Source organism: Aegilops tauschii, chromosome 3 (genome assembly GCF_002575655.3).
Source record: "Aegilops tauschii subsp. strangulata cultivar AL8/78 chromosome 3, Aet v6.0, whole genome shotgun sequence".
In the NCBI taxonomy this organism is placed as follows: Eukaryota; Viridiplantae; Streptophyta; class Magnoliopsida; order Poales; family Poaceae; genus Aegilops; species Aegilops tauschii.
Window position 1 is genome coordinate 381,550,055 of NC_053037.3, and position 27,321 is coordinate 381,577,375.

The window sequence follows — 27,321 nt, forward strand, 5'->3', positions numbered from 1 at the left end:
TTTCCTTTGTAGAACGGACCATCGTTTTTGTTTGTACGGATTAGTTGTAGAACTTGAACGTCAATGTCACAGAATTAATTTGTGATCTTCTCATGTTTCCTTTTAAAGTTGTTTTTTCCCTCGAACTTTATTGACACCAAATTTTCTTTTCCGTACCTCTCGAACTGATGCGATTTTTTTCGACGAGTATGTACCAAATTTCTCTGTACTGTTATGTTTTTAACACACACACATATTGAATTGTTCCCACATTTCATTATGAATTTATTATATATAATAGTTGAACTATACGACACTTTTTAAATGAATCTAACAACTATTTTCGCTTGCTAAACTTCCAAATGTTTTTCCGTTGTAAACTCAAGTCTGAACAGCTGTAAATACTTCAAAATTGAACTGAAATAAAATATAGGAACACTCAAGTCTGAACAGTTGCAAATAGTTCTAAATTGAACTGAAATAAAATATAGGAACTGAACTGAGTGTATTTTCAGATTTCTGCTAGCATGCATCAAGACATTTTATGTCTTTTACAGTAGAACATATACTAATTTTTTGCCAAATAACTTCAAACAAAACAAAAGTGGAGCTTCATTTACAAGAATAGAACAGAACATATGCTAGTTTCGATCCATACAAGGTTTTCTCAAATGCTTATTAAGGCATAACACAAACACCTAGTGTACTATAGAATCGTTAAATAGGTGAACTAGAAAGCACACAAAACATGTACTTTAAAAACACAACATGATGAGCGCTGCATCGTCGAACGACCTCCTGTGGCAGAGGTGAACGCCTTGCGGTGGCAGAGCTGAACGGCCTGATCGCTGCACAAAGATCAACGCTAGTAATTTTGTACTTAAACGGCTTAAACAAGACAACAATGATCACTTGAACTGATGGGACAATATCATGGGAACTTATAGCAATTGATCATTTGAACTAATAGCAATAGAAATTAGAGATTTGTACACGGATACAACTTATTGGCTGAGGTAGAAACAAGAACAAGAATTACAAGAATGAACCAACCTCGATCCAAACCAAGCATCACAAGAATTAACACTTAATGAAAGTACAAAATATTTACCATACAGAAACTGAGAAACATAGTGATGGCTCGGAATTTATATAATATTAAAAGAAAGTAACCATGTATAACATGAGTATTCAACAATCACAAAGTGGTAGGGGGGGACCTGCTTGAAGCTCCTTGTGTCCCAGGCTCTGATAGTTCCATCACCAGAGCAAGAGCATATCACTTGCAGCGAAGACGGAGCTGAAAAGGCAATCTCATGGATACTCCCTGTATGGCCTGTGCATTCCCCCAAATACTGTCCAGTTGCTGGAGCATAGAACTTGAGTGCGTTTGTTGACAGGGACACTGCGAGCGTTGAGATCTCCTGGCTTGTCATGAGATGTACGAAATTAGATGCAACTATATATATCAAGTTACTTGTCATGAACTGACAGATTTACACAAGTAGACCAACCAATGGCGAAATCTACTAACCGATTTTAAAAGAATCAGTAATTTGGTGCGCGTTGGGGATTCGTGTGTTTCGTTGTATTGAATTTAATAACCAAAATGCACATGCATACAAAAAACATCCAAAAAGAAGTGAAAGCACCTAGGTGGAATAAAGTTGAAGCCGACAGCCATGGACTGCTGGTCGCGACGGACTCGACCACCCTGATGCCATGGGGTTGGACTGAGGACGTCACACATGCGCCCTTGACGATGGCAAAGAGCGTGGGAGACTACAACTACCAGCACTACAAAAACACATATCGACTCTGTAGGCAGAGACTACAACACACACACCCATTCCTGAATTGCAAATTTGCAATACATATTTACATTCTACAACAAGGTGGTATCTCTGTACTTACAAACTTTATGGAAGGTGAACTCACAAATTTTCTTTTTAAACTTTGTTTCATTTTTCTCTGAACTGAAACAAACTTAACCACGTACTTGTGTGATTTTATTTTCAAACAACACAAGAGAAGAGCTTTATTTACATCATCGATACATGTCCAACCATTTCATTTCTGGAAAAAAGCAAACATCTTTGTCCTATTTATATAACCCAACCTTTTTTTGTAGAACTGAAGTAATAATAGAGCAAAAACTAGAAGCTGATCGTGAATAGTATTAGAAGTTCAGTGCACACATAAGAAGAAATAGTAAATACGAGTATGGAGCAGCAGCAGTACGAATATGTAAAACTTCTAGAATTTGATTAAAAAATGAAGTAGCTTGATCTGGTTAGTACTATCGTAACTAGATACATGTAAAAGTTAAGTGACAACAAGTTCAAAAGAAATTCAGAAAATGAAACCGAATTGATGGGCTTACTTCATGCATTAAATTGTACACCACATCATCTTGTCTGGATGTACACGAAGGAGCTGGCGGGCTACACGTCGAGCCACGCTGTGCAGAGAACTGGTGTCAAATGATTCAGTCTTGGCGGGCTTGGAGCATGCCATTGCTGCAATCAGAGTTTTTCACCATTGATTTCTGAATAGTAGGTACGAGAATCACAAAAAGTTGGACTGATGAAGCTCTAGGAATTTTAGCTCGAAGAACAAACGCGTTTAAGTTCAAAGATGAAACATAGTTTGAGCGTTCCTCAGTGTGCTTTTCTCCATAAGGAAAATCGCAGAAGCAACATAGTTGGACTGAAGCTCTAGCAACCTAGTTGAACTTCGGAAATTTTCCACCGGCCGGCCCTATGAACAAGTTACCATTGATAAATAATGCCCAACCTCAGCGCTAGCATTCTTCAAGTTACATCTAAGAGGAGCCAATTTTTTGATCTGTTATCATTGACGAGAGCTAAAGTAATTACAAAATTATCCTAACCAGCATATGCTCAAATAAGTTGAAGTTTCTTTTACTTGGGAACAACTTCAATTCAGGTGTCTCTCACATAAATAAATTTTGTTTAGGCTTAAGAGACAGTCGGCCGATGTTAACTGAAAACAACTCAAGTTTAACATGGCACATATCCTAGAGATACATGCTTCTCAAGCCTGAACAAAGGCAAAAAATTGACTTTTCAATGCATTGTAGGCAAGAACGAATCCGAGTAAGAACTGATGCCATTTATTCCATCGAACTACTACGAATGTTTCTCTATAATGATACGTTTTTAACATACAAGTATTGAACTGTTTACTGCCTTTTCATTATGAATTGATGGCATAACACATGTTGAACTGTTACACAAGAGCCAAATTCAGAAATACATATATATTGGCGTAATCCAAATATGTGCATTTTCAGGAACAAAACTCTCTGAACCTTCTATAGGAAAGAACTTGAACGATCAGTCCAAAACATATTTGAAGTTGAATGATCATTTTTAATTACCGAGTGTTAAGGAAAACGAAACCAGAGACGATCTCGCCGAAGAACTTGGACTGACGAACTTGCACACGGCGAGCTGTAGGGGGTAAGGGAGGGCGGTAGTGTGCGGGGTTCTGAGGCGGCGAATGGAAGTGGAAGCAGGGAGCGAGCCGCCGACGCGGTGGAAGCATAGGGATAGTAGCGCGTGGAAGTAGGGGATGGGGTGGCGATGTGTGGAATCAGCGGGGAGTGGTCGGCAACGCTTGGAAGGAAGGGGAGGAGGGCCGGCGACGCCTAAAATCAGGGAGGGAGCGGTCGCCTCCGCGGTGGTTGGTAGCCATGGCGACTGGTGCGAGGTGGTGGACGCGGCGGCCAGCGGGGGCACGTTATTTCGCCGGTAGGTGGGAAGGGGGTGCGGCGAGTCGCCGGTAGGTGCGAGCGGGGAGAGGTGGGGGCGGGGCTGCAGCTGGTCGCCCGGGAGGTGGGAGGCGGGGGCACGGCTGGACGCCAGGGAGGTGGGGCCGGGGCCGCAGCTGGTCGCCGGGGAGGTGGGAGGCAGCGGCACGGCGGGACGCCGGGGAGGTGGGAGGCGGGGCCTCGGCTGGTCACTGGGGAGGTGGGTGGCGGGGCCGCGGCTGGTCGCCGGGGAGGTGGGAGGCGGCGGCACGGCTGGTCGCCGGGACGTTTTTTTAGCAGACGCCAGGAGGTGGGATGCGTCTGCGAGGAGGTGGGCGCGTGGGAGGATGGGCTCGGGGGGATTACGCCTGACGGCCTTTTTCCTGGAAATTAGTTCGATCGCTCCTTATAGGGCCGAGGGTAACAGAATAATATTCTGTTACTAGTAACAGAATAGTCCAGCCATATATATATATATATATATATATATATATATATATATATATATATATATATATATATATATATATATATATATATATACACGGATCTATTCTATCAGTTACTCCCATATTTGCCTCTTACTCTGTTATTTCAATATATCTAATTTACGATCTTAATTTTCATTTCAAGCAGTACATCCCTTGCTTTGCAAGAACAGGAGTAGAAGAAAATCTTGGGCTTTACTTTGCTGATGACTCCCAGGATGTCATATTGACCACGCAGCATGGATTTACAATGACGGTTAGCGTAAAACTTGATAAAGATGGTCACTCCTATTTCAATGCGGACCTTTGGAGAAAAATGTCTAAGTGTTATGAACTGAAAGCTGGCAATAAAATTCTAGTGCGTGCACCACAGCTTGGTCTAATTAACATGGATGTTTATTTCCCCATTGTCATCAGCTGATCAAAGTCTGATCGAGGTTAGTGTCCTTTCAACTTTCTCCTTGCTGTCATATTACTATTTAAGCAACCAATTGATCACTATTTAAGCAACCAATTATGATATCATATTCTGACTCCGTTCCTAGGTAGTAACAAATTCTATTTACCAATTTATGCGCACTATATATTCTTCTGCCATGTTCTGAATAAATAATACTTTTCCACCTTTTAAGCAGGATATGTTGGATACATAGTGAACGATCTGTATGTTACTAAGCATACCAAATTTCACTGGAAGGACATGAAGCATGTCATAAACTTTGTTGATAATCTGACAGAGATAGCACAACATATGAACGCTGGATTTTGGATGGGATTAATTAGACCTATGGTGCACATACTGAACAAGACCAATTGTGTGCACAAAACTGTTGGGGAACGTAGTAATTTCAAAAAAATTCGTACGCACACGCAAGATCATGGTGATGCATAGCAACAAGAGGGGAGAGTGTTGTCCACGTACCCTCGTAGACCGAAAGCGGAAGCATTAGCACAACGCGGTTGATGTAGTCGTACGTCTTCACGATCCGACCGATCCAAGTACCGAATGCACGTCACCTTCGAGTTCAGCACACGTTCAACTCCATGACGTCCCGCGAACTCCGATCCAGCAGAGCTTCACGGGAGAGTTCCGTCAGCACGACGGCGTGATGACGGTGATGATGTTGCTACCGACGCAGGGCTTCGCCTAAGCACCGCTACGATATGATCGAGGTGGATTATGGTGGAGGGGGCATCGCACACGGCTGGGAGAGATCAACTGATCAACTTGTGTGTCTACGGGGTGCCCCTCTTCCCCCGTATATAAAGGAGTGGAGGAGGGGGAGGGCCGGCCCTCTCTATGGCGCGCCCTAGGGGAGTCCTACTCCAACCGGGAGAAGGATTCCCCTTTTCCTAGTAGAACGAGGAGCCCTTCCAAGTAGTAGGAGTAGGAGAGAAGGAAATGGAAAAGAGAAGAGAAGGAAGGAGGGGGCGCCGCCCCTCCCCCTAGTCCAATTCGGACTAAGCCTTGGAGGGGGGGGCGCAGCCTCCTCTCTCTCTATCCCCTAAAGCCCAATAAGGCCCATATACTCCCCGGCGAATTCCCGTAACTCTCCGGTACTCCGAAAAATACCCGAATCACTCGGAACCTTTCCGATGTCCGAATATAGTCGTCCAATATATCTATCTTTACGTCTCGACCATTTCGAGACTCCTCGCCATCTCCCCGATCTGATCCGAGACTCTGAACTACCTTCGGTACATCAAAACACAAAAACTCATAATACCGATCGTCACCGAACTTTAAGCGTGCGGACCCTATGGGTTCGAGAACTATGTAGACATGACCGAGACACGTCTCCAGTCAATAACCAATAGCGGAACCTGAATGCTCATATTGGCTCCCACATATTCTACGAAGATCTTTATCCGTCAAACCGCATAACAACATACGTTTTTCCCTTTGTCATCGGTATGTTACTTGCCCGAGATTCGATCGTCGGTATCTCAGTACCTAGTTCAATCTCGTTATCGGCAAGTCTCTTTACTCGTTCCGTAATACATCATCCCGCAACTAACTCATTAGTTACAATGCTTGCAAGGCTTATAGTGATGTGTATTACCGAGTGGGCCCAGAGACACCTCTCCGACAATCGGAGTGACAAATCCTAATCTCGAAATACGCCAACTCAACAAGTACCTTCGGAGACACCTGTAGGGCACCTTTATAATCACCCAGTTACGTTGTGATGTTTGGTAGCACACAAAGTGCTCCCCCGGTAAACGGGAGTTGTATAATCTCATAGTCATAGGAACATGTATAAGTCATGAAGAAAGCAATAGCAACATACTAAACGATCAAGTGCTAAGCTAACGGAATGGGTCAAGTCAATCACATCATTCTCCTAATGATGTGATCTCGTTAATCAAATGACAACTCATGTCTATGGTTAGGAAACATAACCATCTTTAATTAACGAGCTAGTCAAGTAGAGGCATACTAGTGACATTCTGTTTGTCTACGTATTCACACATGTACTAAGTTTCCGGTTAATACAATTCTAGCATGAATAATAAACATTTATCATGATATAAGGAAATAAATAATAACTTTATTATTGCCTCTAGGGCATATTTCCTTCAGTCTCCCACTTGCACTAGAGTCAATAATCTAGATCACGTCGCCATGTGATTTAACATCAATAGTTCACATTACCATGTGATTAACACCCATAGTTCACATCGTCATGTGACCAACACCCAAAGGGTTTACTAGAGTCAATAATCTAGTTCACATCGCTATGTGATTAACACCCAAAGAGTACTAAGTTGTGATCATGTTTTGCCTGTGAGAGAAATTTAGTCAACGGGTCTGCCACATTCAGATCCGTATGTATTTTGCAAATTTCTGCACGGAGCTACTCTAGCTAATTGTTCCCACTTTCAATATGTATCCAGATTGAGACTTAGAGTCATCTGGATCAGTGTCAAAACTTGCATTGACGTAACCCTTTACGACGAACCTTTTGTCACCTCCATAATCGAGAAATATATCCTTATTCCACTAAGGATAATTTTGACCGATGTCCAGTGATCTACTCCTAGATCACTATTGTACTCCCTTGCCAAACTCAGTGTAGAGTATACAATAGATCTGGTACACAGCATGGCATACTTTATAGAACCTATGGCTGAGGCATAGGGAATGACTTTCATTCTCTTTCTATCTTCTGCCGTGGTCGGGCTTTGAGTCTTACTCGATTTCACACCTTGTAACACATGCAAGAACTCTTTCTTTGACTGTTCCATTTTGAACTACTTCAAAATCTTGTCAAGGTATGTACTCATTGGAAAAAAACTTATCAAGCGTCTTGATCTTATCTCTATAGATCTTGATGCTCAATATGTAAGCAGCTTCACCGAGGTCTTTCTTTGAAAAACTCCTTTCAAAAACTCCTTTATGTTTTCCAGAAAATTCTACATTATTTCCGATCAACAATATGTCATTCACATATGCTTATCAGAAATGCTGTAGTGCTCCCACTCACTTTCTTGTAAATACAGGCTTCACCGCAAGTCTGTATAAAACCATATGCTTTGATCACTTTATCAAAGCATATATTCCAACTCCGAGATGCTTGCACCAGTCCATAGATGGATCGCTAGAGCTTGCTCACTTTGTTAGCACCTTTAGGATCGACAAAACCTTCTGGTTGCATCATATACAACTCTTCTTTAAGTAATCCATTAAAGAATACAGTTTTGACATCCATTTGCCAGATTTCATAAAATGCGGCAATTGCTAACATGATTCGGACAGACTTTTAAGCATCAATACGAGTGAGAAAATCTCATCGTAGTCAACACCTTGAATTTGTCGAAAACATTTTTGCGACAATTCAAGATTTGTAGATAGTAACACTACTATCAGTGTCTGTCTTCCTCTTGAAGATCCATTTATTCTTAATGACTCATCGATCATCGGGCAAGTCAATCAAAGTCCACACTTTCTTCTCATACATGGATCCCGTCTCAGATTTCATGGCCTCAAGCCATTTCACGGAATCTGGGCTCATCATCGCTTCCTCATAGTTCGTAGGTTCGTCATGGTCTAGTAACATGATTTCCCGAAAGGATTACCTTACCACTCTAGTGCGGACCATACTCTGGTTGTCCTACGAGGTTCGGTAGTAACATGATCTGAAGTTTCATGATCATCATCATTAGCTTCCTCACTAATTGGTGTAGAGATCACTAGAACTGATTTCTTTGTGAATTACTTTCCAATTCGGGAGAAGGTACAATTACCTTATCATGTTCCACATTCCTCTCACTCACTTCTTTCGAGAGAAACTTCTTCTCTAGAAAGGATTCACTCTTAGCAATAAAGATATTGTCTTTCGGATCTGTGATAGAAGGTGTACCCAATAGTTTCTTTTGGGTATCCTATGAAGACACACTTTTCCGATTTAGGTTTGTGCTTATCTGGCTGAAACTTTTTCACATAAGCATCACAACCCCAAACTTTAAGAAACGACGGCTTAGGTTTCTAGCCAAACCATAGTTCATACGGTGTCGTCTCAACGGATTAGATGGTGCCCTATATAATGTGAATGTAGTTGTCTCTAATGCATAACCCCAAAATGATAGTGGCCAATTGATAAGAGACATCATAGGTTGCACTATATCAAATAACGTATGATTATGATGTTCGGACACACCATTATGCTGTAGTGTTCCAGGTGGCGTGAGTTGCGAAACTATTCCACATTGTTTTAGTTGAAGACCAAACTCGTAACTCAAATATTCGTCACCGCGATCAGATCGTAGAAACTTTATTTTCTTGTTATGATGATTTTCCACTTCACTCTGAAATTCTTTGAAGTTTTCAAATGTTTCAGACTTATGTATCATCAAGTAGATATACCCATATCTCCTCAAATCATATGTGAAGGTCAGAAAATAATGATACCCGCCGCGAGCCTCAACACTCATCGGACTGCATACATCAGTATGTATTATTTCCAACAAGTTTGTTGCTCGCTCCATTGTTCTGGAGAACGGAGTCTTAGTCATCTGGCCCATGAGGCATGGTTCGCAAGCATCAATTGATTCATAATCAAGTGATTCCAAAAGCCTATCAGCATGGAGTTTCTTCATGCGCTTTACACCAATATGACCCAAACTGCAGTGCCACAAATAAGTTGCACTTATCATTATTAACTTTGCATCTTTTGGCTTCAATATTATGAATATGTGTATCACTACGATCGAGATCCAACAAACCAATTTCATTGGGTGTATAACCATAGAAGGTTTTATTCATGTAAACAGAACAACAATTATTCTCTAACTTAAATGAATAACCATATTGCAATAAACATGATCAAATCGTATTCATGCTCAACGCAAACACCAAATAACACTTATTTAGGTTCAACACTAATCCTGAAAGTATAGGGAGTGTGCGATGATGATCATATCAATCTTGGAACTACTTCCAACACACATCGCCACTTCACCCTTAACTAGTCTCTGTTCATTCTGCAACTCCCGTTTTGAGTTATTAATCTTAGCAACTAAACTAGTATCAAATACTGAGGGTTTGCTATAAACACTAGTAAATTACACATCAATAACATGTGTATCAAATATACCTTTGTTCACTTTGCCATCCTTCTTATCCGCCAAATACTTGGGGCAGTTCCGCTTCCAGTGACCAGTCCCTTTGCAGTAGAAGCACTCAGTCTCAGGCTTAGGTCCAGACTTGGGTTTATTCACTTGAGCAACAACTTGCTTGCCGTTCTTCTTGAAGTTCCCCTTCTTCCCTTTGCCCTTTTCTTGAAACTAGTGGTCTTGTCAACCATCAACACATGATGCTTTTCTTGATTTCTACCTTCGTTGATTTCAGCATCACGAAGAGCTTTGGGAATCGTTTCTGTTATCCCTTGCATATTATAGTTCATCACGAAGTTCTAGTAACTTGGTGATAGTGACTAGAGAACTCTATCAATCACTTTCTTATCTGGAAGATTAACTCCCACTTGATTCAAGTGATTGTAGTACTCAGACATTCTGAGCACATGCTCATTAGCTGAGCTATTCTCCTCCATCTTGTAGGCAAAGTACTTGTCAAAGGTCTCATACCTTTCGACATGGGCATGAGTCTGAAATACTAATTTCAACTCTTGGAACATCTCATATGCTCCGTGGCGTTTCAAAAACGTCTTTGAAGCCCCGATTCTAAGTCACAAAGCATGGTGCACTAAACTATCAAGTAGTCATCATATCAAGCTTGCCAAACGTTCATAACGTCTGCTTTTGCTCCTGCAATCGGTCTGTCACCTAGCGGTGCATCAAGGACATAATTCTTCTGTGCAGCAATGAGGATAATCCTCAGATCACGGATCCAATCCGCATCATTGCTACTAACATCTTTCAACTTAGTTTTCTCTAGGAACATATCAAAAATAAAACAGGGGAGCTAAACGAGCTATTGATCTACAACATAGATATGCTAATACTACCAGGACTAAGTTCATGATAAATTAAAGTTCAATTAATCATATTACTTAAGAACTCCCACTTAGATAGACATCCCTCTAATCATCTAAGTGATCACGTGATCCAAATCAACTAAACCATGTCCGATCATCACGTGAGATGGAGTAGTTTTCAATGGCGAACGTCACTATGTTGATCATATCTACTATATGATTCACACTCGACCTTTCGGTCTCCAGTGTTCCGAGGCCATATCTGCATATGCTAGGCTCGTCAAGTTTAACCCGAGTATTCTGCGTGTGCAAAACTGGCTTGCACCCGTTGTAGATGAACGTAGAGCTTATCACACCCGATCATCACGTGGTGTCTCGGCACGACGAACTTTGGCAATAGTGCATACTCAGGGAGAACACTTTTATCTTGAAATTTAGTGAGAGATCATCCTATAATGCTACCGTCAATCAAAGCAAAATAAGATGCATAAAGATTAAACATCACATGCAATCAATATAAGTGATATGATATGGCCATCATCATCTTGTGCTTGTGATCTCCATCTCCGAAGCACCGTCATGATCACCATTGTCACCGGTGCGACACCTTGATCTCCATCGTAGCATCATTGTCGTCTCACCAACTATTTCTTCTACGACTATCGCTACCGCTTAGTGATAAAGTAAAGCAATTACAGGGCGATTGCATTGCATACAATAAAGCGACAACCATATGGCTCCAGTCAGTTGCCGATAACTCGGTTACGAAAACATGATCATCTCATACAATAAAATATAGCATCATGCCTTGACCATATCACATCACAACATGCCCTGCAAAAACAAGTTAGACATCCTCTACTTTGTTGTTGTAAGTTTTACGTGGCTGCTACGGGCTGAGCAAGAACCGTTCTTACCTACGCATCAAAACCACAACGATAGTTTGTCAAGTTAGTGCTGTTTTAACCTTCTCAAGGACCGGGCGTAGTCACACTCGGTTCAACTAAAGTTGGAGAAACTAACACCCGCTAGCCACCTGTGTGCAAAGCACGTCGGTAGAACCAGTCTGGTGTAAGCGTACGCGTAATGTCGGTCCGGGCCGCTTCATCCAACAATACCGCCGAACCAAAGTATGACATGCTGGTAAGCAGTCTGACTTGTATCGCCCACAACTCACTTGTGTTCTACTCATGCATATAACATCTACGCATAAACCTGGCTCGGATGCCACTGTTGGGGAACGTAGTAATTTAAAAAAAATCCTACGCACACGCAAGATCATGGTGATGCATTGCAACAAGAGGGGAGAGTGTTGTCCACGTACCCTCGTAGACCGCAAGCGGAAGCGTTAGCACAACACAGTTGATGTAGTCGTATGTCTTCATGATCCGACCGATCCAAGTACCGAACGAACGGCACCTCCGAGTTCAGCACACGTTGAACTCGATGACGTCCCGCGAACTCCGATCCAGCAGAGCTTCACGGGAGAGTTCCGTCAACACGACGGCGTGATGACGGTGATGATGTTGCTACCGACGCAGGGCTTCGCCTAAGCACCGCTACGATATGATCGAGGTGGATTATGGTGGAGGGGGCACCGCACACGGCTGGGAGAGATCAACTGGTCAACTTGTGTGTCTATGGGGATGCCCCCCTTCCCCTGTATATAAAGGAGTGGAGGAGGGGGAGGGCCGGCCCTCTCTATGGCACGCCCTAGGGGAGTCCTACTCCCACCGGGAGTAGGATTCCCCCTTTCCTAGTAGAACTAGGAGCCCTTCCAAGTAGTAGGAGTAGGAGAGAAGGAAAGGGAAAAGAGAAGAGAAGGAAGGAGGGGGCGCAGCCTCCTCTCTCTCTTTCCCCTAAAGCCCAATAAGGCCCATATACTCCCCGGCAAATTCCCGTAACTCTCCAGTACTCCAAAAAATACCCGAATCAGTCGGAACCTTTCCGATGTCCGAATATAGTCGTCCAATATATCGATCTTTATGTCTCGACCATTTCAAGATTCCTCGCCATGTCCCGGATCTCATATGGGACTCCGAACTACCTTCAGTACATCAAAACACAAAAACTCATAATACCGATCATCACCGAACTTTAAGCGTGCGGACCCTACGGGTTCGAGAACTATGTAGACATGACCGAGACACGTCTCCAGTCAATAACCAATAGCGGAACCTAGATGCTCATATTGGCTCGCACATATTCTACGAAGATCTTTATTGGTCAAACCGCATAACAACATACGTTGTTCCCTTTGTCATCGGCATGTTACTTGCCCGAGATTCGATCGTCGGTATCTCAATACCTAGTTCAATCTCATTACCGGCAAGTCTCTTTACTCGTTCCGTAATACATCATCCCGCAACTAACTCATTAGTTACAATGCTTGCAAGGCTTATAGTGATGTATATTACCGAGTGGGCCCAGAGATACCTCTCCGACAATCGGAGTGACAAATCCTAATCTCGAAATACGCCAACTCAACAAGTACCTTCGGAGACACTTGTAGAGCACCTTTATAATCACGCAGTTACGTTGTGATGTTTGGTAGCACACAAAGTGTTCCTCCGGTAAACGGGAGTTGCATAATCTCATAGTCATAGGAACATGTATAAGTCATGAAGAAAGCAATAGCAACATACTAAACGATCAAGTGCTAAGCTAATAGAATGGGTCAAGTCAATCACATCATTCTCCTAATGATGTGATCCCGTTAATCAAATGACAACTCATGTCTATGGTTAGGAAACATAACCATCTTTAATTAACGAGCTAGTCAAGTAGAGGCATACTAGTGACATTTTGTTTGTCTATATATTCAGACATGTACTAAGTTTCCGGTTAATACAATTCTAGCGTGAATAATAAACATTTATCATGATATAAGGAAATAAATAATAACTTTATTATTGCCTCTAGGGCATATTTCCTTCAAAAACACTGGAAAAACGTCTTATTTTAATGTTGATGCTCATAAACTATATATATCTTCAACGATTTTTACAATTGTTTTTTATTCTACATGTCAACAGAAATTGCCCCCTATCGCAATTCCTGGATCGATTTCCCGGCGTGGTTGAATTACACTTGTGCCTACTAATAACGCCAAAGTGATTGCAAGGTACTGCATTTCCCGCAGAAATGGAACCATTCAAATTAACAAGTTCTCGCTTCTCGTGGCAATGCATCCATATTGGAAAATTGGAGACACTGTTCTACTCATGATCTACCAAGGCACAAGAGGGCTCTTCCTTTTCATTGACGAGATGCCGAGTCGCCGTGATCAAGCTGCTTCCAGTGGATAGTTGTGGTTGTTGGCCCTCAGCCTCTTAAAATGTGCTAGCTGTTACTATATATGTTAAGTATGTAGATATGGACCATATGATTGTTGGCCCTTAGCCTCTTAAAATGTGATAGTTGTTACTATGTTAAGTATGTAGATATGAACCATATGGTTGTCAAAACTGTGTTATGAAGATCCTCCTTTTGTCGAATAGTGTAAATTTTCATGGAAAGTATTAGTATCGTACACAGTTCATTGAGTTTAAGCGTGTGCCCGATTACCAGAAGGCATTTGCAGATTAACTGTCCATATTGCAAATTCACACACATGTTAACATAAGGAAACGTATGTGTAACATACTAATCATCGCACACGAGTACTCGCAGACGCATCGTGTGCGATACTCCGCCACCGCAAGCAACTAGTTTGCATTTTTCAAAGTTTTTTGTACACACAGAATCGCACACGAAGTAACTGCATTGACCGTCTGTGTTGTAATTTCACATTGCAAACAGTTCATCGAGTCGGCTGTTTGCCACGTATCACACACATCTTTTTTACACGACTCGTCTGTGTCCTTTTGGCTCATCGCAAACAGTTCATCCATGTGAACTGTATGCCGCATATCACACACATCTTGTTAAGTTGAACCGTTTCTGTTGTGTTCCCTAATCAAAAACAGTTCGTCCGAGTTAATCGTATGCCGTATATCATACACACATTGATATGGTTGCCCGCTTCTGTTGTTCTACCTCATCGCAAACAGTTCGAACGGATTAACCGTGTGTCCTGCATCACACACACATTGTTATGGCTGCCCGTTTCTGTTGTTCTGCCTCATCGCAGACAGTTTGAATGGATTAACCGTGTGTCCTGCATTGCACACGCAACTAAAATCTGAACCGTGTTTGATGGTTCCGCCATCGCAAACATTTTTCACCTTTTTGATGGTTTTTTACACCACCGTTTGCAATTATTGCATCGCACATAGTTTCGGCAAAGGGTCTCTGATCGTAGTGTCGCGTTAGCAGTATCCTGCAGTAGTGAATGATCTATGGCTATCCTATGATGTTTGAGTAGATCCTTTTTGTCCTGTGGGTTAATCGTGATCTTGGTTGGTATGATTGTATATTTTATTTATGGTGCTGCCCTACGGTGCCATCCGTTCTCGCGCAAATGTGAGGAGCCCCCACTGGATGGTGTTGCAATATGTTCATGGTTCGCTTATGGTGGGTTGCGAGAGTGACGGAAGCTTAAACTCGAGTAAGTGGGGTATGACGTATGGGAGTAAAGAGGACTTGATACTTAATGCTATGGTTGGGTTTCACGACCTTAATGATCTTTAGTAGTTGCGGATGCTTGCTAGGGGTCCAATCATAAGTGCATATGATCCAAGCAGGGAAAGTATGTTAGCTTAAGCCTCTCCCTCATATAAAATTACAAGAATGATTACCGGTACTTGTTATCGATTGCCTAGGGACAAATAACTTTCTTGTTGACACAAACCCTTTTACTAAACACCTAACTTTTATTATCTTGCAAAGTACTTCTAGTTTTATTCTTGCAAAGTGGTTCTAGCATCACTCCTACAAACTATTTTCATACTTGTTTTCGGTAAAGCAGACGTCAAGTGCGCGTAGAGTTGTATCGGTGGTCGATAGAACTTGAGGGAATATTTGTTCTACCTTTAGCTCCTCGTTGGGTTCGACACTATTATTTATCGAAAAAAGGCTACAAACGACCCCCCTATACTTGTGGGTTATCAAAGCCCTAGGGGGGCGCCCCCTACCCTGGGCGCGTCTGGGAGGCTTGAGGCCACCCCGTGAGGTGGTTGGTGCCCTTCTTAGGTCGCAAGAAAGATAATATCCGGATAAAAATCATGTTAAAATTTCAGCCCAATCAGAGTTACGGATCGCCGGAAATTTAAGAAATGATGAAAGGCTAGAAAAGAGGAACGCGGAAACAGAGAGAGAGATCCAATCTCGCAGGGGCTCCCGCCCCTCCGCTGCCATGGAGGCCATGGACCAGACGGGAAACCCTTCTCCCATCTAGGGGGAGGCCAAGGAAGAAGGAGGGGGATCTCACCTCCTCTCTCCCGGTGGCACCGGAACGCTGCCGAGGCCATCATCGTGTCGACGATCTACACCAACAACTTTGCCGCCGTCATCACCAACTCTCTCCCCTCTATGCAGCAGTGTAACACGTCTTCTCCCCGCTGTAATCTCTACTTAAACATGGTGCTAAATATTATATATTATTTCCCAATGATGTATGGCTATCCTATGATGTTTGAGTAGATCCGTTTTGTCCTATGAGTTGATCAACGATCGTGATTGGTTTGAGTTGCATGTTTTATTATTGGTGTTGTCCTATGGTGCTCTCCGTGTCGCGCAAGCGTGAGGGATCCCCGCTGTAGGGTTTGCAATATGTTCATTATTCGCTTATGGCGGGTGGCGTGAGTGACAGAAGCACAAACCAGAGTAAGTAGGTTGTTTGCGTATGGGAGTAAAGAGGACTTGATACTTTAATGCTATGGTTGGGTTTTACCTTAATGATCTTTAGTAGTTGCGGATGCTTGCTAGAGTTCCAATCATAAGTGCATATGATCCAATTAGAGAAAGTATATATGTTAGCTTATGCCTCTCCCTCATATAAAATTGCAATAATGATTACCGGTCTAGTTATCGATTTCCTAGGACAAATAACTTTCTTGTGAAAAAAGCTCTCTAGTAAAACTAACGTAATTGTTTCTTTATCTAAGCAGCCCCTAGATTTTTTTACGTGATCTTTAGTAGTTTCTTTATTATCTAGTTTCATACCTGTTCTAGGTAAAGCCAACGTAAAGTGTGCGAAGAGTTATATTGGTGGTCGATAAAACTTGAGGGAATATTTGTTCTACTTTTAGCTCCTCGTTGGGTTTGATACTCTTACTTATCGAGAAAGGCTACAATTGATCCCCTATATTGTGGGTTGTCAAGATCTTTTTCTGGCGCCGTTGCTGGGGAGCAATAGCGTGGGGTGAAATTCTCGTGTGTGCTTGTTTGCTTTATCACTAAGTTGATTTTATTTTTTGTTCTAAGTTGTTCTCTCTCTTAGTTATGGACATGGACCACGAAATACCAAAACAATTAGGTGTACGTGCTACTCATGGAGATGGGGAACCTCCCAAAACCCTCAATGCTCGTTATGTGAAAAATATTAAACACTACTTTGATAATCCTGAGAAAAACCCATTCAACTTGATAATGGGAGACACATTGGATCAACGTGAATACTTTAGGGATTATTGCTTGACACAAAAAGGGAAACTATTATGGGATCCAATTCATATGTTGCATTGGTATGCTTGGAATTTATGCTTGAGATATGATTGTACTTGTTGCTCTAGGATGAAGGCTCCACACCTTCCCTTTTCATGTAAATTTAGTGGTAATGAAACCTTAGCTTCTTATGCTGATGGTATATATGATTACTATGATGTGGAACAAATAGAAGAATTTGTTGCTTTTAAGGGTACTTATGAAATTGAATCTTTGTTTGAAAAGTGTGAAAATTATGATGATGCTGTTTATAGACCTGAAAATTATGCTATACTTAAATATTGCTATGAGAATTATGAATATAATGTCGATATTAATGAGTTTATTGAGAAAGTCTCCGCTGTCCAAGAAGAGACTAATATTTTGCAGGAATCTATGGAAGAAGAAATTGATGACACTATGAGCTCATTAGATGAAAAAGATGACGCGGAGAGCGAAGAACAAAAGGAGGAAGAGTGGATTAGCTACCCTTGCCCACCTTCTAATGAGAGTAACTCTTAAACTCATACATTGTTTAATTTCTCTTCATGCTTATCGAAGGATGAATGCTATGATGATTACTATGATTCCTTGGATTCATTTGAAATATCCCTTTTTGACGAAATTGATGTTTGCTATGCTTGTGGCCATGATGCCAATATGAATTATGCTTATGGAGGTGAACTTGCTATAGTTCGTTATGTTAAACATGAGATTGTTGCTATTGCACCCACACTTGATAGGCCTATTATCGTTTTGAATTCTCCCCACTAGACTATATCGGAGAAGTTTGCGCTTATTAAGGATTATATTGATGGGTTGCGTTTTACTACTACACATGATGATTTTGATAGATATAATATGCATGTGCTTGCTGCTCCTACTTGCAATTATTATGAGAGAGGAACTAAATCTCCACCTCTCTAGGTTTCCAATACAATAAAATTGCAAGAAACTATTTATGCTATGTATCAGCCTTTACTATGTGTGCATGAATTGTTCTTTTATGACATGCTGATGCATAGGATGAGAGTTAGACTTCGTTGTTGCATGATATATATTACTTTGTGATCAATACTAAAATACAAATCATTGTTAATTAAAATTGGCTTTGATATACCTTGGGATTCGGGTGGATCCATTACTTGAGCACTATATGCCTAGCTTAATGGCTTTAAAGAAAGTGCTGCCATGGAGACAACCCGGAAGTTTTAGAGTGTCATTTTCTTCTGTTGAGTGCTTTTATAAACTTTAAAAACAAAAAAATATAGAGGGGAACCTAAAAAAATTTCCAAAAAGAAAAGCGAAAGTGAGAAAGACAAGCATTGTTAAAGTGGGAGCTAGTCTTGAACTTTGTTCAAGACCATGGAAACTTTGTGAACCTTGATTACGGAAACTTTTCAACAAAACTAATTATCCCCTTGTACAAATTCATTGTATTATAAAAATAATGTGCCAAGATTTGCCTTTAGGATGATTAGATTGCTTGTTTGGTATGTGCGGTGCAAAAACAGAAACTTTTGCGCCTAGTAACAGAATAGATCTGAGCTGCTAGAACATGATAAATTCTTGAATATTTTACATAGTATTGCTATACAAATTGTTTATTTTCCTAATGTTTCAGAATATTTGGAGTAACATAAGTATGATTAAAGTTCAGATTGCTACAGACGGTTCTGTTTTTGATGCATAGTTTTGCGTATTTTCATGAATCTATCACTACAAAAAAAAGACACATCCGTGTCATTTTGGGCCGAACGAATTTTTTTTCCGTCATACTTACGACACTTCTATGACAATAATTGTGACAAAACACGGTATCATCATAGATGTGGTGGGGTCCTACTTCTATGACAAAAAATCATGACAGAAAATGGGCTTTTCGTCCTGGGCGGGCCGGAGACGCAGCTGCATGACATTCTTTGGGCCGTCCATGACGGAAAAAACCGTGGTAGAAGCGAGGGTGAGGAAAATATCGGGGTGTTCCCAGTTACGGTGGGTGGTCGGGGCCGAGCGATGCGCGTTTCTCTCATACACGCACACGCGTGGGTGCGAGGCGTTGGGCTCTAACTGAACCTGAGCGAGGCGTTGGGCTCTAACTGAACCCGAGTGGTTGAACAGGAGCCCGTGGAGAGGGCTGGTTGAACAGTAGCCGGTGGAGTAGCGTGCGGTGGAGGCTGGATGAACAGGAGCCCGTGGATGAACAGTCGCAGGTGGAGGCTGGAGGATGTCGACGGTGGATGAACAGTAGCCCATGGAGGCTGGAGGGGGTCGACGGTGGAGATGAACAGTATCCCGTGGAGTCTTGTTTTGCGGTACCCCACACCCCTCCCGATGAATAGGACCCCCGTTTTGACCATAGCGCTCCAACACAAGTCCGTTTCCTCCGTTTTGCGGTATGCCACACCCCTACCGATCAACAGGACCCCCGTTTCGACCGTAGGAGGTCCGTTTCCTCCGTTTTGTGATACGCCAGACCCCTCCCGATGAACAGGATCCTGTTTCGAACGTGGCCGGTCGAACACAAGGCCGTTTCCTCTGTTCTGCTGTACGCCAGGCCTCATTTCCATCGGCTGTTCCGTCCAAGCCGGTTGGCTCCCACGTGTTCCGTTGCCTCTCGATGAACACGACGCATTCCGTTGCCTCCCCATGAACACGACGACGACGCAGTTTCTCCGTTCCGACCCAGCAATGTACATGAGCCCTGGCCGTACGTACGCGTGCGTAGGCGTTCGAGACCCCGCCCGTATGTACGTACGTGGCCGTATTTACTTTCTTGCACCCTGGCCGCTGTACGTACATGTACATGCTACATGCGCGCCTCTACTACGACATGTGCGCGCCTCTACAGCGACCAATATGTACGTACACGTTCGTGACCAGAATGACAATGCTACGTACGCTTCGACTAGGTGGGTCCCGACTGTCAGGCACTTCCTTGCGTGCGAAGATGTAGCTGGTGGGTCCCAGCAGTCAGGGGGGCGAATCGTTTTTTTTTGCTGGGACGCACTTCCTTGCGTGTGAAGATGTCGCTGGTAGGTCCCAGCAGTCAGGGTGGAAACGTTTTTTCGCGAAATATGGTTGCCCGTCCGGTGGGTCCCTGCTGTCAGGTGGAGGAATCATTATTTTTCGTGTAATAAGGAGGCACTTCCTTGCTGCGGCCATGGACCCAGCTATCAGCCTCTCCATGTACAGTCCATGTCCGATGGAAGCCGTTCCTTGACCACGTTGACCACGCCGCACCGAGAGCACCAGGGCGGTGGACGACGGCGAGGCCTAGGAAGGGGACGACGCGGAGCCGGGGAAGACGCGGCAGTGGATGCCCACGCATAGAGGAGTATGAGTGTTCACTGGTTAACTGCGGTGTGAGGCTACCATCGCCGCAGAATAACAGGGGGTGTGGGTGAGTAGAGGGATGGCCTGGCCAGCGGTGGGAGTAGTAGGGGGCGGTGAGGCCTCCGTGACATCGCAGCCGGCCACGGGAGGCAGGAGCACGAGGCACGACCGGCGCTGCTTTGGGCGGCTGGAGCAAGAAGACGAGAGGTTGAAGAAGCACTACGGCCGTTGGATGGACATCGTACGGTCACTGGAGCTAGAATCGTTCATATTGACTAAGTTGACAAAGCCCTCCGTCCCCGTCAACTTAGTTGGCCCACAAGTCAGCCTCCCACTATTGTGGGTCCCAGCTAGCAGGAGGGTATTCATTTTTTTGTGCGTGATAAGGAGGCACTTCCTTGCGTGCGAAGATATAGCTGGTGGGTTCGACCTGTCAGCGGTGGGAACATTTTTCGCGAAATACAGAGGCCCTTCCGGTGGGTCCCAGCTGTCAGGTGGAGGAATCATTATTTTGCGTGTAATAAGGAGGCATTTCCTTGCGTGCGGCCATGGACCCAGCTGTTAGCCTCTCCACGCACAGTCTACTTCCGATGGTGTCGTTCGTTGACCATGTTGACCACTCCGCGCTGATCGCATCCAAGGTGGTGGACGACGGCGAGGCCCCGGGCAGCAAGGAGCCGGAGATGGGAAGATGCGGGAGTAGAGTCGCAGACGGAGAGGTGTACGAGGGTTAACTGGTTCTGGTGCGGTGTGGTTCGGCAGTCAGTGGAGAAGAACAAGAGGTGTGGACGGGTGGAGGGATGGCCTGGCCAACGGTGGAGTAGCGCTTCACAGCGAAGCATGCTAAGCAGAGCTGCTAGCAGCAGGAGGCGGGAGTAGGTGGTCACGACGGCGCTGGAGGAAAAAGACGAGAGATTGAAGATGGATGCCGGTCGTTGGATGTAAATCCAACGACTAACGATGTCAGAATCATTTGTTGACTAAGTTGACAACGACTTGCATTGGCTTCGACCTATTGCCCCACATTTCAGCCTCCAAAAATGTGGCACGTATTCAACCCATTTTTTCAAAATTTACAGTCTTTTTTTTGCGGGGTAGAATTTACAGTCCATTTGATCTCTTTTTTTGAATTATAGTCCATTAGCTGGGCTGGGTGAACAAATAATGTAGCGTCCATGCGGCCCATTTATGTTTTTCCTAAAAAATTACAGGCCATTTGCACTTTCTCGAAATACACGATTTTGCTGGGCTTATTCTAATTATAATGTTGGGGTGGGCGCAGCAATGTTATCAAAAAATAAACAGGGGCTGAGCATTTTGTTATATATATATATATATATTTAAATAATAATTGATTTATTATTACATTGCTCCTTAAATCTTACCAAGCTTTTGTACACAATTACCAGGATTTTCTTTGCCAAAAAAAATCCAGGATTTTATTGTTAAGAAATTATTTTTATAAGTTAATAAGATGTGGGATATTGTTTTCTTAGATATGTAAGTATCTGTTAAATATATGATGACAATAACAATAATATATAACAACATATAAAATAATTTAAATATATATAATATAGTTAGAAGGGAAACATAAGTTGGACTAGGCGTTCCTATTCTTATATAGAAAAATAGAACAGACCTTTGCGTTTTCTTCAAAAAAATACATAAATTGGGCTGCCGATGTTTCAGGAAAAATAAAACCTCGGATGGGAGGTCCATAGGCCGGTCGATACATGACGGCCCTCAAGAAAATACAAACAGGCCTATGGACAGAGGTCGTGGGCTGCGCATGTTAAAAAAGAAAGCCTAGACGGGGAAGCCCAAAACCCAGCTGATACTTGCTGCCCCAGTGATAATAAATGACACCTGCCAGCTCCCCGGCTTCGTTGTGAATTTATCTCCTATAGTAACTACGTTGAAGCACCTAAAAAAATGTAACTATGTTGACAAACCCGTGGGCCCCAACGTCAGTATAGCATTAGGAGGAAGTATTCTTTCGATGGAGGCACTTGCTCGTACGGCCATAGACCTGGTGGGTCCCGACTGTCTGCCTCTCCATGTACAGTCCTCTCCAGATTCCTCTCGTTTGTTCAGCATGTTCACAACGGCAGACAGCGGCGTCGCAGCGAGTGCCCAAAGGCGCAGGAGGAGATCCGACCACCTGAGGAAGTGCCTTATTAGTAACGAAACAACTGAACTAGCCTAGTGGCCGTGTGACACTACCCGACAGCTGTTCCGCCCGGGTTCGATTCCACCTGTGCAGAGAAAATATCTCCAAATTGTTTGCCTCTGCCTTTGTTGACATGTGGGGCCCAATTGTCATCTACGCACACCACGTCCAACACTTGCCAAAACTTCGTCCCTCGTTTTCTCCGTTTTTTGCACACGCGACATTGTGTGGGCATCTTGAAAATAGCATATCTTTTTGACTGTGCATCATATGAAGATGTGCTATGCATGAATGTTGATCAGCATGATGTTAACTGGCTGGTAGTTCCAGTTTCGACCATGAATAAAACTTCCAGCATGATGTTAACACTGTTTGAAAAGGTCATGTTCATATAAATGCTCTTCCTCTGAAAGTTGCAGTTTCTTATCTGAAACTGAACTTGGAGTTTCTTATCTGAAACTGAAACTTGCAATTTCTTCTGTGAGAATCACATTGTCTGCACTTTTATACTCCTATGAAACTACATTTTTTAACTGCTAAAAACAGATCTCTAGAATTCATAAAATACTTCATATGCTCAATACTGCAAATCTGAAATTCAAAAGACATTCATATCTGAAAGTACTCTCAAAATACACAACACAAAACACAATTCACAACAACCCTAAACTCCTCCTGACAATTCACAACTTGCCCGACTATTGGTCTGGGGGGGCAATCCCTCCTATTCCTCGGTGGCAGACAGCCGCCCTGTGAGATGATGTGAACGGCGAGGGAGAGGATGGCGGGAAAGTGTCGTCGGGCCAACTGTTTTTCTCCTCTTGCAATTGGGTTCGGTCGACGAAGACTCCACCAGCTCGCTCTGGCACGACACCCTCACAAACGGCATCATGTAGATGCTCGATCCTTTAATCTCTGGTGGATGCTCCATCTGGGATCGATACTCCCACCACCGATCCCTCACGATCGGATTCGGTGAATCTGTTTGCTCCATGGCCCAGAGGATCAGCTCTATGTACTCCCGCGCGACTCCCTCCGGGAGTATTGCCGCCTCTTCGCTCTGTTGCAGATATTTGGCCATGGATGTTGCCGTCGCAGCTAGTTGGTCCTTGTTGTCAAACCAAGACTGTATCTCCAACATCCTAGCTAGCTTCACAGGGTCGCCGTCTGCGATCCTCACGTATCAGTTGTACTCCTCCACTGATATACTTCTCCACAGAACCTTCACTCGCCGGCGGTGGTTTTTGAATGGAAGAGGAGAGGAGCAGCGCTGGTTTTGGTTTAGAACGGGAGAGGAGCGACGCTGGTTTTGGATTGGAACAGGAGAGGAGGGGCGGTAGTTTTGAAATGGAAGAGGAGAGGAGCGGTGCTGGATTTAGATTAGACAGGAGAGGAGCGGCGGTGGTTTAAGAGGAGAAGCGCGGAAGAGCGGCGCTGGTCTTGGAAGTATTTTTTTGTTTTGCGTATTTTGGCTCAAAGTTTGACCATGTACTGTATTTGACAAGCAAAATGTGAATGCATGTCACCAAAAATTGTATCGTTTGGTTCGTATCTGAATGTACTTTCAAATTATATTATTTTTGCAATGTATAACATATATTTTATTTGCGAAAATCATGGTCAATTATGACCCAGAATAAAAGGGAGACTAGTTAATGTGGAGTCGCTTTCTTAATTGCAGGGTAAATTGATTTTGATTTTGATCCAGTCACAGCGCGCCGACCCTCTCGTCCAATCCTAAATCGTTGCCGCACGCTCCTCTCCCTCTTCTCCATTGCAAAACCACCTCTCCTCTCCATCATCTCCATTCCAAAACCACCGTCTTGCCTCTCCCTCTTCTACATTGCAAAACCACCTCCTCTCTCCTCGGACGAGGATCCCCTGACGTAGCCCATCCTGCCATTGAGACACTGACACATGGGTCCCACCAAGCGCGGGGCCCACCTGTCAGTGACCGAAAGGCAGGGGAACCTCTCCTCTCCATCATCTCCATTCCAAAACCACCGTCCCGCCTCTCCCTCTTCTCCATTTCAAAACCACCCCCTCTCCTCTCCATCATCTCCATTCGAAAACCGCCGTCTCGCCTCTCCCTCTTCTCTATTGCAAGACCATCGTCTCTCCTCCCATCTTCCAAAGCTAGCACCGGACCACTCAGAAGGACATCTATGGAGGGGATGCAGCAGTGAATCAGGCAGATAGCCGGCGGCGACCAGGCAAAGTTAGCCAGGTTGAAGGAGATCCTTACTTGGTTTGACAATGAGTGGGAGATTTCGAGGACGGTGAGGGCCATGTGGCAATGTATGCGAAAGAGCGAGACGACGGCGATGAGGGCGGCGATGTACTCCTTGGCGGCAGTCGCGTCGCAGTCCTTCGAGTTCATCGAGTATCTCCTCTGGGCGATGGAGCAGACAGATTCTCCCGAGGCGAAAGTCAGGCGGAGGTGGTGGGCGTACAGGTCGAAGGTCGAGCACCCAGAGGATAACGAATCGATCGAGTACGGTGTGCCGTTCGTGAGGGCGCAGAGCCAGCTGGAGCCACAGGAATATTCGTTCTCCCACCGCAAGAGGAGGCCGGATGGTGCGACGTCGCTTCCCCGCCGTTCTCCACGGTTCCCTCAACACTCGCCTCGTTTCAACGGCGTCGGTAGGGTTTAAGGTAAGCTTCACACTAACCTAATCTTCCATCTGCTCATGCTTACAATCAGTGTGACAACTAATAAAATCATGCTTCCAATCAGTCTCTGAGTACTACACCAATCACCCTAAGATAGCTCTGGACCTTTGGGTCAAAGTTGTGACACTGTGTACAAATGAAGAAAAATAGATTGGTGCTTCTTTCAGAAAAGAGTACACCCCTACAAAACTGCCAATATGAGCTACTAGTATTTTTTAAGTCTAAGCTACTAGTATTTGGTTAGAGGATTTGCTGCCGAGAAAGATCCGTCCACAGTGAGCGCCACACATCCCACTGATGGTGGTGGATGCCAATGCTTAGATGGAGCAGGGTTGGTGTTGGTAATTTTTACTTGGCACCTCACACTCTGCATATATGTCGGTTCCATCCGTACATTTGTGCAGTTCCACCAAAATGCAGCTGAATAACCCTGTTTACACAGATAATGAAAAGGCGTGATTACATTATAGTGGCACTAGTTGATGAAACATACACTAATAAACAGAAGAAAATATTACATCATACTGGAACTCGACCCAAGTCTCCCCGATACACCTTCTGCTAGTGATGAACATCAGTGTACATCGGTCGTACAAGGAGGGGCCTTGAGACATTCAAATCTCTATTTTTGTGCAGATCAACTAAAATTAAGCACCCCAGTTTCCAGAAACGCTTAAACATTAACAATGGGACTAGTTGATGAAACATACATTAACAAAGAGAAGCACTTTCTTTATCTACATTGGAAATGAAAGGATAGAGAGGACACTCGCTCTATTTTAACTGTATTATTACTTCATTTTATCAGTGACACTAGGGTCGAGCAGGTGGCAAACGAGGTGTACCGTGCATCACAAGGATGAAGGCCGGGGGTGCTTAGACTGGGATGCTGAAGCTGGCTCTTTCAGTCCCTATCTTCCCCCTGATGTTTCTATGGTAGCATTTGGGTTGTAATCCCAACTTGGTCGAGCTGGTGCTGCGTCCCCCTACCTGCCTAACTTATGTGGTGAACTTGTCTCCTTCTAGTACTAAGTTCGTTCTAGTAGTAGTTGCATAACTGCCCGTTTACACTGAGATGTTGTCGGATAATGGTTCTCTATGGTTGGGTTTCTTTAATGAAATCAGAGGGAACCCCCTCTTTCGATATATAAAAAAAAGTGGCACTAGCGGTGCCAAAGCATTGCCTCAAATTAATAGTGCCACTAGATTAAGGTGCAAAATAATAACATTACTGCTTTATCATGGCAGTGCCAAAATAGTAGCACAAGAGCAGGATCAACATGCAGGATCTTTGGCAAACGGTCAGACCAAAAAGGAACATACCTCGTGATGGGAACCATATCTGCAGTCAACGCCATCGTAGAAGGGATGAAACCAGTCACCAAAATGGATGATTCAATTCATGGGACCTTTTTGGTGCAGTTCACCTAAAATGAAGCAATGTCCCATGAGCTAGCAGCTTCTTCTTCTTTTTTTTAAGAAAAGGGCTCCAGCCCGGTTCCATTTCCATCAGAAAACTAAACCCACAGAGCTTCTTCTTCATTAGTTGCAATAAAATTGAGCAACATCAAGGTTGGTCGTGAAGCTCCTAGAGAGTAGGCAGACCAGGATAGTTGCATCTCTAATGAAAAGAAGCAACTTATCTTAATGGGAAATTTAGCAGGACATGAAAAAAAGTGCCATTGATTCATATTACTGGAGGCATTACATTGAAAACAACATTGGTTTAACGTGTCCTTACTTTTAACAGTGCAACTGCTACATTTTACCAGTGGCATTACATAAGAGCGGCTCGGGGCACCAAACATCAGAAGAGGATATCAGGGTTGGTCCCATTTTTGTTCGGTATATAGCCACCTTATACTGTGTGAGGCT

General features: G+C 43.6%; 1 protein-coding gene across 1 annotated transcript in view; it reads right to left on the bottom strand.

The window, feature by feature from the left end:
* Window positions 1–469: 469 nt before the first annotated feature.
* LOC109762769 (uncharacterized) overlaps window positions 470–27,321 on the bottom strand; it is a 74,326-nt gene continuing 47,474 nt past the window's right edge. The window contains exons 2-4 of the mRNA XM_073511880.1: window positions 3,383–4,159; window positions 2,363–2,498; window positions 470–1,403 (exon numbers count right to left, since the gene is read on the bottom strand). Coding sequence (XP_073367981.1) covers window positions 2,371–2,498; window positions 3,383–4,159 — 905 coding nt within the window. The 3' untranslated portion in view covers window positions 470–1,403; window positions 2,363–2,370. The remainder of the gene's footprint in view (window positions 1,404–2,362; window positions 2,499–3,382; window positions 4,160–27,321) is intronic.